The sequence below is a fragment of the Tasmannia lanceolata genome, unplaced genomic scaffold, assembly GCF_043159265.1.
Source record: "Tasmannia lanceolata isolate RefF3 unplaced genomic scaffold, GAP_Taslan_0.1 ptg000007l, whole genome shotgun sequence".
NCBI classification, from domain to species: domain Eukaryota; kingdom Viridiplantae; phylum Streptophyta; class Magnoliopsida; order Canellales; family Winteraceae; genus Tasmannia; species Tasmannia lanceolata.
The window spans coordinates 9,157,486-9,171,889 of NW_027518684.1; the positions used below are offsets into that span (position 1 = coordinate 9,157,486).

Genomic DNA, 14,404 nt, shown 5'->3' on the forward strand with positions numbered 1-14,404 from the left:
CCTTTTCTTCTCCTCTTTGGATGGTGGGATGAGAGGGTATTTATAGGAGAATGGGATAGGAGGTTAGGTGAGGTTAGGTGAGGTTAGGTAAGGTTAGGTGAGGTTAGGTAAGGTTAGGTGAGGTTAGGTGAGGTTTGGGTGGTTAGGATGAGAGGAGAGGTTAGGTGAGGTTAGGTGAGGTTTGGATGGTTAGGATGAGAGGAGAGGTTAGGTGGTTTTGGATGGTGAGACCCAGGTCAAGATCTGTCATTGATCTAACGATTTACGGAAATCGGGTCTCGGAATGGAATCAGGGTCCGGGCTATGAAGTGACCCTAGCTTATTTTGTCCCGATTGATGATCCGTAAAGTCAGATCAAGATATTAATGACCTAAAACATATAAATCAATGATAGAGGGGGTTCTCACATGGATTTAACACACTAATTTATTTGTTGATTAAAACAAAACAAAATGGGGTGTCTACACATATCCAGTCCGGCCAAGCCGTCAGTCTGGCCTGGAAAAGCAGTGCAGCCAAGCCGTCAGTTCGGCCTGGAAAAGCAGTTCGGCCAAGCCGTCAGTCCGGCCTGAATTTTGTCCTGTAGCGCTTTGCGCTATATCCAGTTCGGCTTGAGAAGAAGTGAATTTTGTCCTGTAGCGCTTTGCGCTATATCCAGTTCGGCTTGAGATGAACTGAATTTTGTCCTGTGGCGCTTTGCGTTACATCCAGTTCGGCTTGAGATGGACTGAATTTTGTCCTGTAGCGCTTCGCGCTATATCCAGTTCGGCTTGAAATGGACTGAATATAACACAATCTGCTGAAAGACGAAATTGAACTTTGTCTTGTAGCGAATCACACCGAGTCCTGGTCGGCTTGAGATGAACTGATTTTTGTCCTATAGCGCTTTGCGCTATATCCAGTTCGGCTTGAGATGGACTGAATTTTGTCCTGTAGCGCTTTGCGCTATATCCAGTTCGGCTTGAGATGGACTGAATATAGCGCAATCTGCTAAAAGACGAAATTGAATTTTGTCTTGTAGCGAATCACACCGAGTCCTGGTCGGCTTGAGATGAACTGAATTTTGTCCTGTAGCACATTGCGCTATATCCAGTTCGGCTTGAGATGAGCTGAATTTTGTCTTGTAGCGCAAAGCGCTATATCCAGTTCGGAATTTGTCAGTCTGGCTTGAGAATTAGTCCGGCTTGATAATAAGTCCGGAATTTGTCAGTCCGGCCTGGGAGTCAGTCCGGCCCAAGCCGGACTGATTTTTGTCGTCTAGCGAGACGCGTCATATCCAGTCCGGCTGGAGATGTTCTGAACGGCTTAGGATGACCAAGTTTTATTGAACTTGGGTTTTTGCAAGGGTTTGGTTTTCTGCTCGGGCCCGTTCCTGACTAGGAGTGCGCTCCCGGTCTCGGTGGAGACGAGCCGTGGCGAACCAAGCAGCAAGTACCCGAGTTTTAGCGAACTGGGTTTCCAAGCGGCGAGTTCCCAAGTTATAGCGAACTGGGTTTCCGAGGAACTTTGGTTTTTGCATCCGGACTGGTTCCGGACCAGGAGTACGCTCCCGGTCTTTGCGGAGACGAGCTGTGGAAAACCAAGCAGCAAGTACCCTAGTTTTAGTGAACTGGGTTTCCAATTTGATGAGTACCCAAGTTTTAGCGAACTCGGTTTCCGAGGAGCTTTGGTTTTTGCATCCGAACTGGTTCCGGACCAGGAGTACGCTCCCGGTCTTTGCGGACACGAGCCGTGGCGAACCAAGCGTCGAGTACCCTAGTTTTAGTGAACTGGGTTTCCAATTTGATGAGTACCCAAGTTTTAGCGAACTGGGTTTTCGAGGAGCTTTGGTTTTGGCATCCGGACTAGTTCCGGACCAGGAGTACGCTCCCGGTCTTTGCGGAGACGAGCCGTGGCGAACCAAGCGTCGAGTACCCTAGTTTTAGTGAACTGGGTTTCCAATTTGATGAGTACCCAAGTTTTAGCGAACTAGGTTTCCGAGGAGCTTTGGTTTTTGCATCTGGACTAGTTCTGGACCAAGAGTGCGCTCCCAGCCTTTGCGGAGACGAGCCGTGGCGAACCAAGCGTCGAGTACCCTAGTTTTAGTGAACTGGGTTTCCAATTTGATGAGTACCCAAGTTTTAGCGAACTGGGTTTCCTGGGAGCTTTGGTTTTTGCATCCAGACTGGTTCCGGACCAGGAGTGCGCTCCTGGTCTTTTCGGAGACAAGCCGTGGCGAACCAAGCGTCGAGCACCCTAGTTTTAGTGAACTGGGTTTCCAATTTGATGAGTACTCAAGTTTTAGCAAACTAGATTTCCGAGGAGCTTTGGTTTTTGCATCCGGACTGGTTCCAGACCAGGAGTGCGCTCCCGGTCTTTGCGGAGACGAGCCGTGGCGAACCAAGCAGCGAGTACCCTAGTTTTAGTGAACTGGGTTTCCAATTTGATGAGTACCCATGTTTTAGCGAACTGGGTTTCCAAGTAATGAGTACGAAGAGATTTGCAAAAGAGCTTGTCATTCACATTCAGTAGATATTTACAAAGTCACTTCCACGCCGGGTGGTCTACTACTGATAGTATTTTCTGAGGTCTTCGGCGGGTTCAGTCACCTGTGCTTCGTCTCTCAGATCAAGTAGTTCAATCGGCAAGGATTCCGATGCATCTTTGCCTTTTGAGTGCCATGGCATAGCACTCCCTGGACTGTGGTTGATCTCCTCTGACCTCACCCACGCGTTTGGCGTTATGAACTTCATTTTCTGGTGATAAGCTGAAGCGACTCCGTGGATTAAGTTCTGCCCGGGTTGTCCCAAGATAGAGTTATAGACCGAAGTGGCCCTCACTACCTGGAAGTTGACCATGGCGAAAGCTTGGCAGGGCGGCTCTCCGACGAGGACTGGGAGTTCAATCTGCCCTTCCATTTTCACGACTTCCCCCGAGAAACCGAACAGATCGGAGTTCGCCGGCCTTAAGCGGTCGTCACCTATCATCATTCTCTCGAAAGCATGATAGTACAAAATATCGGCCGAACTCCCATTGTCGACCAGGATTTTCTTCAACTCCCAGTTTGCGACGAGCATGGCTATGACCAGTGCGTCGTCGTGTGGCAGTATCAGGTTGTCGAGATCCGCATCTGAAAAGGAGATCTCATTCTCCGTCCTCATCTTCTTGCTGCTTGTGTGCACAGCGTCGACTCGGCGTGCATATGCTTTTCGAGCAGCAGATGATGTGCCCCCAGCGGCTGGTCCGCCCATAATTGTGCCTATGACTCCCCTTGGCCGGGAATTGTGTGCCTCTGGTTGTGGACTGGATGAAGGAGATTGGTTCTTAGCAGGGGGCGGCTGCGACTGTCGAGGGCTGCGGCCCTGAGGACTCTTCTCTCTGTGCTCCGGTCTACGGTCGTCATTTCGGACATACCTTTTCAAGTAGCCCCGGCCAATCAGCAGCTCGATTTCTTCCTTGAGCTGCCATCATTCGTCCGTGTCGTGACCGTGGTCCTTGTGGAACCGACAGTACTTTGATTGGTCTCTCTTATTTCCCTTGGAGATCATTCTGGTTGGCCATCTTACGAATTCTTCTCCCTCGATTGCGGCCAGTATACTTCTCCTGGAGGTGTTGAGAGGGGTAAAGTTCTCCTCCCTCCTCTGGGGGGACTTTTCTCTTCTGACGGCCTTGTCATCCCTACGCTGTTTAGTAGGGTTCTTGTCTTCAGAGGTTCTCCTCCGATTTGAGTCCAGGGTCGCCAACGTCTCTTCTACTGATATATATTCCTCTGCCTCGGCCATTAGATCTGCTAGTGAGTGCGGGTTCCGGCGGGCTACTGCTCGGCGGAAATCGTTAGATCTAGCACCTGCGAGGAGCGCGTTCATGGCAGCTGAGGGATCTAGGCTTGGCACTTAGAGTGCCTCCCTGTTGAAGCGGCGGACGAACGTTTTCAGAGGCTCGTTGTCCTCCTGGCGCAAGGCCATCAAGGAGGCGGTTGTTTTCCTTGGCTTGCGGCTACTCATGAAATGGCGGACCAGATCGTCCCAAAAATCTTCAAAGCTGCTGATGGAGTTTGGCTTGATCCTGGAGTACCAGTCCCGGGCCGCACGGGTCAGTGTTGTCGGGAATGCTCTGCAGAGGAAGCCATCGGACGCTCCGGGGAGGAGCATCATCGTCCTGAACGTTTCCAAGTGATCCACAGGGTCAGTGGTTCCGTCGTACTGCGGGACGGTTGGCATTTTAAATCCTCTGGGTGCTGGGGCACCCATGACGTCGTGGGTGAACGGCGTTCTGCTTGAGAACACCCTAGAAGCGGGCCTGCTGTGATCTTTTGCTAGCTCTTCTATGCGGTGGTCCATTTCTTCCATCCTCCGCAGCATCGGGTCAGCTCTACGGTCTGGTGACCTGTTTCTTTCCACCGATTGGCTGGCCGCGGAGCCGAAGTGGCTTTCCGGACTCCTACGACGGGACCGGGATTTTGCTTGTGGTGCGCGCTCTTCGTGAGCTCGGCGCCTTTGCGCTGAGCGAGACCGCGACCTCCGACGGCGGTGAGGCTCTGTCTGTGCATGCCTGGCTGTGGGGTGACGAACTTGTCTGGTGGAGTGATGAGTTCGGTCATCACCGTGGCGCGACGGCTCTCCCCTGTGGATATCTGGCCTTCCTTGGACAGGTCGTGGAGCTTCTGGAGGAGGTTGGGGAGGCACCTGGAGTAGCTGCTGGTACTGACCAACGAGAGTTGTCATTTGCTGAAAAAGAGCTTGAATTTGCTCCGGAGTAGGCATGGGGTTGAGGTGTTCCGAACGAGGCTGGCTCTGTTCGGCCGTAGCAGAAGCTGCCACCACGAGCGAGGCGATTCGCTGACTCCGAGTCCTGCGGGGTAGCACAGCTCGGGTAGTCCGTGCGGTTGGCACCCGCGCACTCTTGCGCCCTGCCATTTTTTGTAACGTGATTGGAACAGCCTTTAGTTCAGGGTCCCACGGATGGCGCCAATCTGTTAGGCCTAAAATCGGTAACAGATATGACAGTGACGTAAGAGCCGAACTGGAGGACCCGAGAAGCCGAGGTGAGGGAGCTGAGTAGCTGAGCCCTGCGCAAAGAGCAAACGAGGTCAGAATGACCAACCCGGAGTGTTACTCCGGACAGGCCCTTCGACACTTAAGTCAGTATGAGCAAGAGTGCAGAGCTAGTTTTTAGAGTGGTGGGTGAAGAAGTTATTACCCTTTTTATGAGTTTTGGAAGCCCTTTTATAAAGGAAAAACTGGGGTAGTTGGGGAGTTATTACTCCAGGACAGGTGTCAGCCAGCTATAGGTTCGAGCTCACCTACTATGCTGCAATTACCAAACTACCCCTGCTGACGCGGGGTCTGCGGTGGGCCATCCTCGGGTCACGTGTCGGCAGCTGATAGGCTGGTCTTTTTACACCCCATCAGAAGAGGAAGAAAGGCTACTACCTGTAACTTGAGGAGGTTTGATGTAGTGGGTTTTTAATTGTACTTGCCATCTCCGAGAGAGAGAGAGAGAGAGAGAGAGGATGAAGGGATAAAATAAAAAAGAAACTTCAGAATAAAAGATAGAAAAAAGAAACCAATTGGGCTGATTTTCTTAATTTGTGCTAAAAAGTAGGACTTGAAATAACTTACGCTAAAAGCAGGAAAGGATTACAAACGTTTTGGACTGCCACTCTCCGCCCAAATCTAATCAAATAAGAAACTTGAGAATAAAAGATAGAAAAAAGAAATCGATTGTGCTGATTTTCTATATTTGTGTGAAAAAAGTAGGAGTTGAAACGATTTACGTGAAAAGCAGGAAACTAATAATCGAATTTTGCTAAAATACGTTGTAAAGATGGGTTAACACGTGGCGCACCCACGTTGTCCAAGATTCTGTAAACGCCAAAGGGGATATGAAACGTATGTAACTTCCCTTCTAAAATTTAATTTAGGAAAGGAATCTAGTGCGACGCTTAGGATTTCCACATTAGAAGGTAATTTGTGCGGCAGGGTATGCGGAATGATTTTAGGAAAAGACGCGTTTTAGTCATTATCTAGTGTTTTTATTCAGTTATTATAATTATCAAGTGTTTTTAAATATCGGTTATTCAATAATTATAATTATCAAGCGTTTTAAAATTTCGGGATGCAGTGGGGGTGCCACGTGGCGACACCTCAGCTTACCACATTCAGCTTTATAGAGATAGATAGATAAATGAGATTTGACCAATGGGGCTGACCTTTGCCGTTTTTTTTTTCCCAAGGGCTCGAATCTAGCATTCCTCTTTCAAAAATAGCCATACTAGTTTTTTGCTTTACTTTTCCCTTAATGCTAATGAAATGATCTCTCCACCCCTTTTGAGTGTTTCTTTTTGAAAATGAAAAGCGTTAGAAATGTAGGCATTTTTAGGAAAAGGACAAGAAAGACAAGTAAGAATGTCATGCCCGTTGATTCATGGATCCTAAGAGGTAGGGAGATGTGATATTCTGATTCTTTAGAGACCTTAAGGCCGTGTTTGGTTGCCTAAAAAAAAAATAGGACTTTTGTAGCATTTGCATGGGATTTGAAAAGCCGAACGACATTTGGTTGATTTTTTTGTCCGAAACTCCTTTTGACCATTGGGATTGTCGGAAGCCTATCGACTGACGTGGAATACAAATTAGAGCCCAATTGCATACCACTAAACCATAGTTTTTTTGGTGGCATTTATTTTGGCATGGGATTTTCATCAAACTTCCACCTTTTGCCTTTACAACAAAACGACACTTTTGAAAGACGCCACCTATCTCCTCTTTGACTGACATCCAACCCATCTCCTGTTTTACTTCTAATTCCAAACAAATCCCACTGGGTTGGGGTTGAGACTATGCAATTCTTTCTGTACACAACTGGCATCGGGCCTAGTGTCCATACAAGGTGATTTATTTCGGTCACTGGAGTAGAGACCTTGAGCAACCATCACAGGTACAATGGATGGTTCCGGTATTGAACGGGATTAGTATATCATAAAATAACATGTCAACTAGGAATAAAGATAATGTTACTCTACACATTGAGGACCCCAGTATCCTTGGACGTGAGGGGTCATATTGGTCTGTAGGGCTCGCTTTGTTTTTTTAGTCCGCACTACAATAGTTATTGATCAGAAATCCTATTCGGGTATGCTAGACTATAAGGTAACCCATAAGATCAGTATCTAAGAAGCACGGGTACGGGTGCGGGGTACGGGTACGACACGACACGGGTACGCGGGTACGTGATTTTCCAAAAAACCCGGGTGCGGGTACGTTCAGGTACATTAAATATAATAATATTTTTTATTATTTTATTATATATTTATAAAAATTAAAAACAATTAAAGAACAATCAAATTACAATTAACATCAGCAAAATAGCAAAATCTAATATTACTCCATATTTCATAAGTTCCAACTTTAAGTACAAAATGTTACGATCGCATCATTCATTAGATACAATGTCCGTCGCCTCATCTCCAATATCATCATCTACATCATCGGTAAAAACAACGGCTTCCAAATCCGGCTCATCGAGTGAAAGGCTAGCAACTTCAAGCACCCCAACATCCTCAAAAGAGTCAAATGAATCTCCACCTATGTCTCACATCCTCGTCTCTCCCTGTGCATACTGTGGAGATCGTCTTGATAGAAGACGGAGATTACTATGAACAAAAACCAAGTCCTGAGCCCGTTGTGGAGTTATCTTGTTCCTTCTCAAAGAATGCACAAAGTGCTCCAATTCCTCTCGGCACAAGATGAAGACGAAGGCTGCATAAGAAGCTTCAAAGCTAAGCTTTGAAGCATAGGAGCACACGTACCGTGGACAGCCCACCAATCATGAGGCTCTGAAGTAGCTCGGTCATTGATAGAATCAACGTCATTGAATAATCCAGACTTCATAGAGAAGTGGGCAAACTCCACATTAGCCTTCGTGCGATCTGCTGAATTGGGAAAGTACCTTTTGAGGCACTTTACCCTCTCTGCATAAATCTCTGTATCCTTATGTGGAGGAACACGATTTGAACCGGCACTAAGCCATTCTTCGCTGTAATACCTTCAAGGATAGAAAAAATAATTTAGTTTCATGTTAAAAGTAGGAAATAAAGTTCACAATGAACATAACTATTAATCTAAATAAAATTTTAAGTCACCTAACCTTGGATTCAATGAATGAGCCAAGCAATGAAGCGAAGTGTTGCTCTTGTTCCAACGATCAAAAAGAATTTCTTGCACCACTTCATAAAAGCTAGACTCTTCTTCTTTTCTCTTTGCTTCCTTCCTATAGATTGCCGTCTTCACTTTCTCAATCATCGTGTCCCACATATCATAAACCAAATGAAGACAAGGCTTATCCGTGTCACACTCTCTTAGCATGTCATACATAGGAGATGTAAAAGAGAGTATGTAATCGATAGAATCCCACCAAATGTCATCCAACACCTTCTCTTTCACAAACTTTGCTTTTCCTACATCATCATCTCGATAGCAATTCCATTTGTCACTAATCACCATCGATTGTAGACCTTGCTTTAAGAGTTTAAATCGCTTAAGCATCACAATAACACTCGCAAAGCGAGTCTCGGCAACGGAAAGCAACTTCAAACTATTGAAGTCGTTGAATATGGCCAATCTCATCGAATGATTCATGATGAAATTCTTCACTAGCATGACATCTCCCGCAATATCCGAGATCCAACTACATTCTCCATAGACAATTTGATTTACTTCCACATTCTTTGCCGCACAAATGTTCTTCAAAGCAAGATTGAGTGTGTGCACCACACACGGGGTCCAAAATATGGAAGGAAATTGAGCTTCAATAAGTTGTCCGGCCGCCTTGCAATTTGGAGCATTATCGGTAACTACCTGGACAACCTTATCATGTCCAACCTCATTAATGACTTCCTTCAATAAGTTAGCAATGAAATGCTTGTCTTTTGTCTCCCCCGAACAATCTATCGCCTTAAGAAACATAGCTCTACCTTCCGATACCGCCATGAAGTTAATGAGAGGCCTCCTCTGTGAGTCGCTCCATCCATCACTAACAATGCTCACGCCTTTCTCCCTCCAAGTGTCTCTAATAGGTTGCAACAACCTATCAATATTAGCCCTCTCTTTGAAGTAGAGTTGTCCTAAGCAAGTTGTACCTGTGGGACCCGATCCCGCGAGAGGGGGTGGGGCGCGTGCCGCCACACTCCCTCTTTTGGTCTCTCGTACCCACGCGATTGGCGTGTGCATTTTTATGATTGATTATAATTCATCTTTTATATGAACTTGGGATCACTAAGGCAATCCGAATTCCACACAAAAGAGACTGACAGAGTCGCCACCTAGATGTGAGATCTAGGACTCGTAATTAACCAGAAATCTAGACTCGCTACCTGGTTACAAGAATGGAAGGTATGGGGAGTTATCCACCACATGCACCATTCCTGCCCGATAATCGGTCTTCAATTCCCAAAAGCTAACTCTTTTAAATTTATTTTAAATGGCTCATTCAACTCTCTGTTAATGTGCTAACTACGGGACATGCATCCTATGATCTAATTTCAATGTGAATCCTAAATGTGTATCTTGATTTCTTAATTTGTCTGGATTTAATCTAAGTGAAAGTTCTCCTAAAGTTCTAATTTCATGAAAAATCCTAAGTGATTTGACTAAGCATTTACAAGAAAATTAATATACAAAACACCACAATTTGTTGTGGTGCCGACTCGCGGTTGGTATGCCATCAGACATCCAAGCTGCCTACGTACCCAAGCCTCACTGGGATCAGAGTCGACGTAGTTCGGTGCACCTAAGCTAAGCTACTTATGCCTAACTCAACTAAGACACCGACCTAGACGGGATTGACTGTTTCAACAGTTTTAAGAGAAGTTATTTAATTCAAGTTGAGGATTTTATTATCCTAGGATTTCATCTAAGATGCTATATGATTCTTATCTAAATGCAAGTTGTTCCTTAGACTAATGCAGGTTAGCCTACATCCTAGTTTACTAGGCTTGTCCTAGGGAAAGATTGGGTGACTAGTGTAACTAGACCTATGGCACGGTTGCTATCCATAGCAAGCGTCCGTGATGAGGCTGGACTCCTAACTCTAGGACTCCCTAAAACCTAAGACTCCCTAAAACTTAGGACACGACACGACACGACACCAGTGTTCCTAAATTGGGCTCTAATGGTTCTTACGACGGAAACCATAATCCAATGGTTCCGAGAGACACAAGATGAATCGATTTCAGCTTTTGAAGTTAGTTAATTTCAGATTTCAAGGCTTTTCAGTTTCTAGACATTCAAGGATTACCAATGGTTCTAGGGTTCACCAATTTCGACCCAGAATAGCATCCAAGGAAGGGAATCGTGCGCTCTTTCCTTGTGCAATTTAATACTTAGGTTATAGCACCTTATTGCCTGGCATATCTCAGGATTTCCGTGGACAGTAACCTCGGAGCCAACAACGTGCTATAGCTTAAATATTCAAATTGTCAAAGATCGAGTGCAATAGGGATACGATTATGGATGCACTGGCCATTTTTCCAGGGAAATCTAAAGATCTTAAGATTGCTGTTTCAATGGATTAAGGAGTTAATATGTGACAGAGATTTAAGGTTCTTTAGAGATTTTCAGATGATTTTTAATTAATTTCGGATTTTCAATGAATTTTATCAATTTTAAACCATATGAGTGATTTTACAAGGGAAACCATTGCAAATGAATTCGAAATGAGTTGAAACTTCTACAGCAGCAAGATATGATGAGATGTACCTTATTGAGAGATTTTTACAGATTTTTACATCAAGCTCATATTTAATTTTGATTTAACAATTAATTGACCAGATTGCAAAAATAACACAGAAACTACTAGAAATAGAAATCTAAATTCAGTGAAATTTCTACAGAAATAAGATATGAGTAAATATAGTATGCTGTGAGATTTTCATGAATTTTGAAAACTATTTACTATCAGTTTCGGATTTTTCAGTTTTCAGCCCAGATTATGAATTAACACTACATCCCATATGAAATAAGATCTAAATCACTTGAAAATTTTACAGCAACTAGAAATATGGAATATAAGAATACTATAAAAATTTTGAGAATTTTATCCGTGATCTGATGTCAGTAAAAATTCTCCCAAAATCTGATAAGTTTCAAAGAAAGTATAAAATGATATACCAAACCAATTCCGAAATTTCCCAAAAATTCATGGTAGAATGTATCAGCATTATATTATTTTCCTACGAAATTTCATTAATTTTGGAATTCGTTTAGTATATATTTTATTTTTCTTCATCAAAAAGATATTTTTGAAGAGTTTTTCTATTTTTTAAACACGATTTTCGAGAAAATTACGATTCCGGAAAACGTCCTCCGACCTTTTTCTGATGTGATGAACGCAAGAAAAATTTAAAATTCCAAAAAATAGATCATCCTGAGATGGCTATTTTTTCGAATTTTGTAATTACTCAGCCAATATTTAAAATAAAATACCACTCTTCACTCAAATAGAACATCGTATTAAATTTTGGGACGAAACGGATTTGAAATCCTCATGCAGATCATGATTTTTAGCATACACATTTAATATTCAATTAAATTCAATTAAAGGCTAAAAATCATGCAAAATTCATAATAAATGCCAAATAATTTGGGAAAAATCTGAGAATAGTGTACTAACCTGTAGGCGAGATCTCTGCCGATTCCGAGAGCCGAAGAACCCGACAAATCGCGCCGCCGCTCGATCCGCTTCGCTTTCTTCTCTCTTTTTTTCTTTTCTGTGTTTTTTTTTTTTTTTTTTTTTCACTGTGAGAATGCCGGATGGAGGGAGAGAGGTAGGGATGGGTTGTGAGAGTAAGAGACAATGGGAGTGAGAGAGAATGTGAGAGAGATGGAGAGAGAGAGAACATGGGAGATAAACAGAGGTGGTGATAGACGAGAGGGAGAGACACAGAGGTAGTGAGAAACGAGAGGGAGAGAAACAGAGGTTGAGAGAAAGAGGGAGAGACACAGAGGTAGTGAGAAACGAGAGGGAGAGAAACAGAGGTTGAGAGAAAGAGGGAGAGACACAGAGGTAGTGAGAAACGAGAGGGAGAGAAACAGAGGTTGAGAAAAAGAGGGAGAGAGAGAGAAACGTGAAAAACAGAGTGTCTCAACACTCTGTTTTTTTACGTTATTTTTTTTTCTTTTTTTTTTTTTTATTTTTCCTTTTTTCCCACGAGGAATGGTTAGAGGGAGAGGAGGTTGAGGGCTGCTGTTGGGATGGGTGTAGAGGTGAGGGAGATGAGAGAACACAGAGAGAGGGTGAGAAGGAGAGTGTAAGAATTTGAGATGGTGAGAGATTGAGAGTGAGAGGGTTAGATGAGAGGGATGGAGATTGGAAAACTGAGGGAGGATTGAGGGGGATCAAGAGTGGAAAACCGAAACCAGAGTGAGAGGTAATGGGAAGAGAAAAACAGGGAGCTCGAGAGTTGGGTGGGCTGTGTGGAGAGATGAGTGGGCGGTGGGTTTCGGCCAAGCAAGGGAGAGCCCTCGATCGGATGATCTCTCTTCTCCTTTCTCTTTTTTTTTTTTTTTTACAGAGCTCTTCTCTCCTCTCAAATCTGTGATCGATCCTCTCTCCACCCAACCCACTTGCTGTCTTTTTTTCCCAAAAGAGCAAGTTCCGAAAAAGAAACTTAAGACATCCCGAGGTTGCCCAGTTTCCCTTTCTTTCCTTTTTTTTTATAAAGGAAGGAAATAGTAAATCCAATTTTAGTGTAGAGAGATGCTATTTCAACTCTTTTCTTGACAACAATAGAATATTTATTTTAGGAGAATTTGTGACTTGATAATTATTGAGTAGAAAGAGAGAAGATTGCCAAATTTAGTGAAAAAGCTAACATGAGGGGAGAGAGAAGGTTTGGCATCATAGGATCGTCCAAGCCATTCGATTTAATGGGCCATAGTGTAAATTGGTTGTGCATCTAAATCCATCCTATAAGATCATCCAAATCGTTGATTGATGGGCTACAAGATAAATTGGGTTGCGCCCCCTTAGATCAATTCCAAGGGCTGATCCGAGCCGTTCAAATAACTGGCTATCAATTAATTGGCTAGGATTACTCATAGCGTGGGCCCCCTAAGTCACTCCCATGGGACGACCTAAATTATCCAATTTGACGAGCCACGACTTTAAATTTTAATTTTTCACAATGATGGGTCCATATCAGATTGGCAAAAATACACTCCGCCCATCATGGAAATTGATCTTGTTTATTGGATCCAAATGAATTTAAAAACTATATTCTTCATTAAATACAATGCAGGGCACACCTGTTTGATCTCATTTTAATAGGAAATGCTCAATGCGGGCCCCCCAAACGGGTCCAAATTTCAATAAATGTTCACTGCGGGCCCACCGAATGGGTCCGAATTCTCCCCTGGCTTGGATTCTTCTGAATAACCATTCTCGACACTTAGCGAAAAGAAAAATGCGGAACATAGCGGAAATGATCGGAAAGATTGAGAAAGCATAAGGGACGGACACGGGAATGGAAAACACTGAAAAACCGATAGAAAAATACTCACTTCTTTGTTGATTAAGGCGGAGTAAAATGGGGTGTCTACAGTACCCCGGAGGCAAATACCCTGAAAGTGCATTGTTGGCGGCAAAAGTGTAGGAACTAGCATAGTATGGGTTTCTTGCTAGGTGAAAGGGCAAGCCACCGGAGTAAAACATCCTAGCAATCTCGGCATGTAGTTGATCACGGGCCGCCATGTTGAAAGCTTTTTCAAGTGCACTCACATTTCCACTTGTCTTTCTCTTCTTCAAATCATAACTTGGAGCCACAAACATACTTGTGCAACCCAATGATCCAGTACTCGACGATGGCGGCAATGGCACTTTCTTGGGAGCATTTTGCTTCATAATCTCTTTGCATTCTTCCTCAAACCTTTGCATTGCAAGTAGATCACTTGCTTTCACTTTAGAACATGGTCCGATTCCTTGTCCCGCTATCTTCAACAAGTGCGCCCTAACCCTTGTGTAGGAGCTACTGAAGCTCTTACTGCAAAAATTGCATTGCCACCTCACATTCCCTCCACCCTTAGGATCTTTATCAAATCTAGAGACATGCTTCCATAAAGGCTTCGACAAATCTTCATCAGTAGAAGACGTATGTGCGGTTTGGGCGGCACTACTTGCACCGGATGAAGACATTCTAAAATCTATTAAACAACAAAAACAATTTTAGTACGCAACGTTGCAACCCAACAAAACAAGGGACTCTAATTCTCAATTACACAAATTGAAACAAACAAGGTTACAAGGCAACACCAATTGTAAATTTGTATACACAACCAAACATACCCATGTAAATTAAACAATTGTATACACATTATACAACCAAACATACCCATGTAAATTCAAAAGGCAAGTGGCAAATGGCAAATGGCAA

General features: G+C 43.9%; 1 protein-coding gene across 1 annotated transcript; it reads right to left on the reverse strand.

Annotated features, from left to right (window-relative positions):
• Positions 1 to 7,410: 7,410 nt before the first annotated feature.
• On the reverse strand, positions 7,411 to 14,166 carry LOC143880554 (uncharacterized). Its single transcript, XM_077383553.1, has 4 exons — positions 13,595 to 14,166; positions 8,125 to 9,063; positions 7,787 to 8,022; positions 7,411 to 7,517 (listed from the first exon to the last, which is right to left on the reverse strand). The coding sequence occupies exons 1-4, from the start codon at positions 14,164 to 14,166 to the stop codon at positions 7,411 to 7,413; spliced, it is 1,854 nt and encodes a 617-aa protein (XP_077239668.1).
• Positions 14,167 to 14,404: the final 238 nt, after the last annotated feature.

Excerpts from the sequence above, each read along its gene's own strand:
- LOC143880554 (XM_077383553.1), bottom strand. The coding sequence starts at position 14,166 with ATGTCTTCATCCGGTGCAAGTAGTGCCGCCCAAACCGCACATACGTCT. Across the intron at positions 8,023-8,124 it reads GCTCATTCATTGAATCCAAG|GTATTACAGCGAAGAATGGC; the intron begins GTTAGGTGACTT and ends CTATCCTTGAAG. Across the intron at positions 7,518-7,786 it reads TGATTGGTGGGCTGTCCACG|TTGCTAGCCTTTCACTCGAT; the intron begins GTACGTGTGCTC and ends GGGTGCTTGAAG.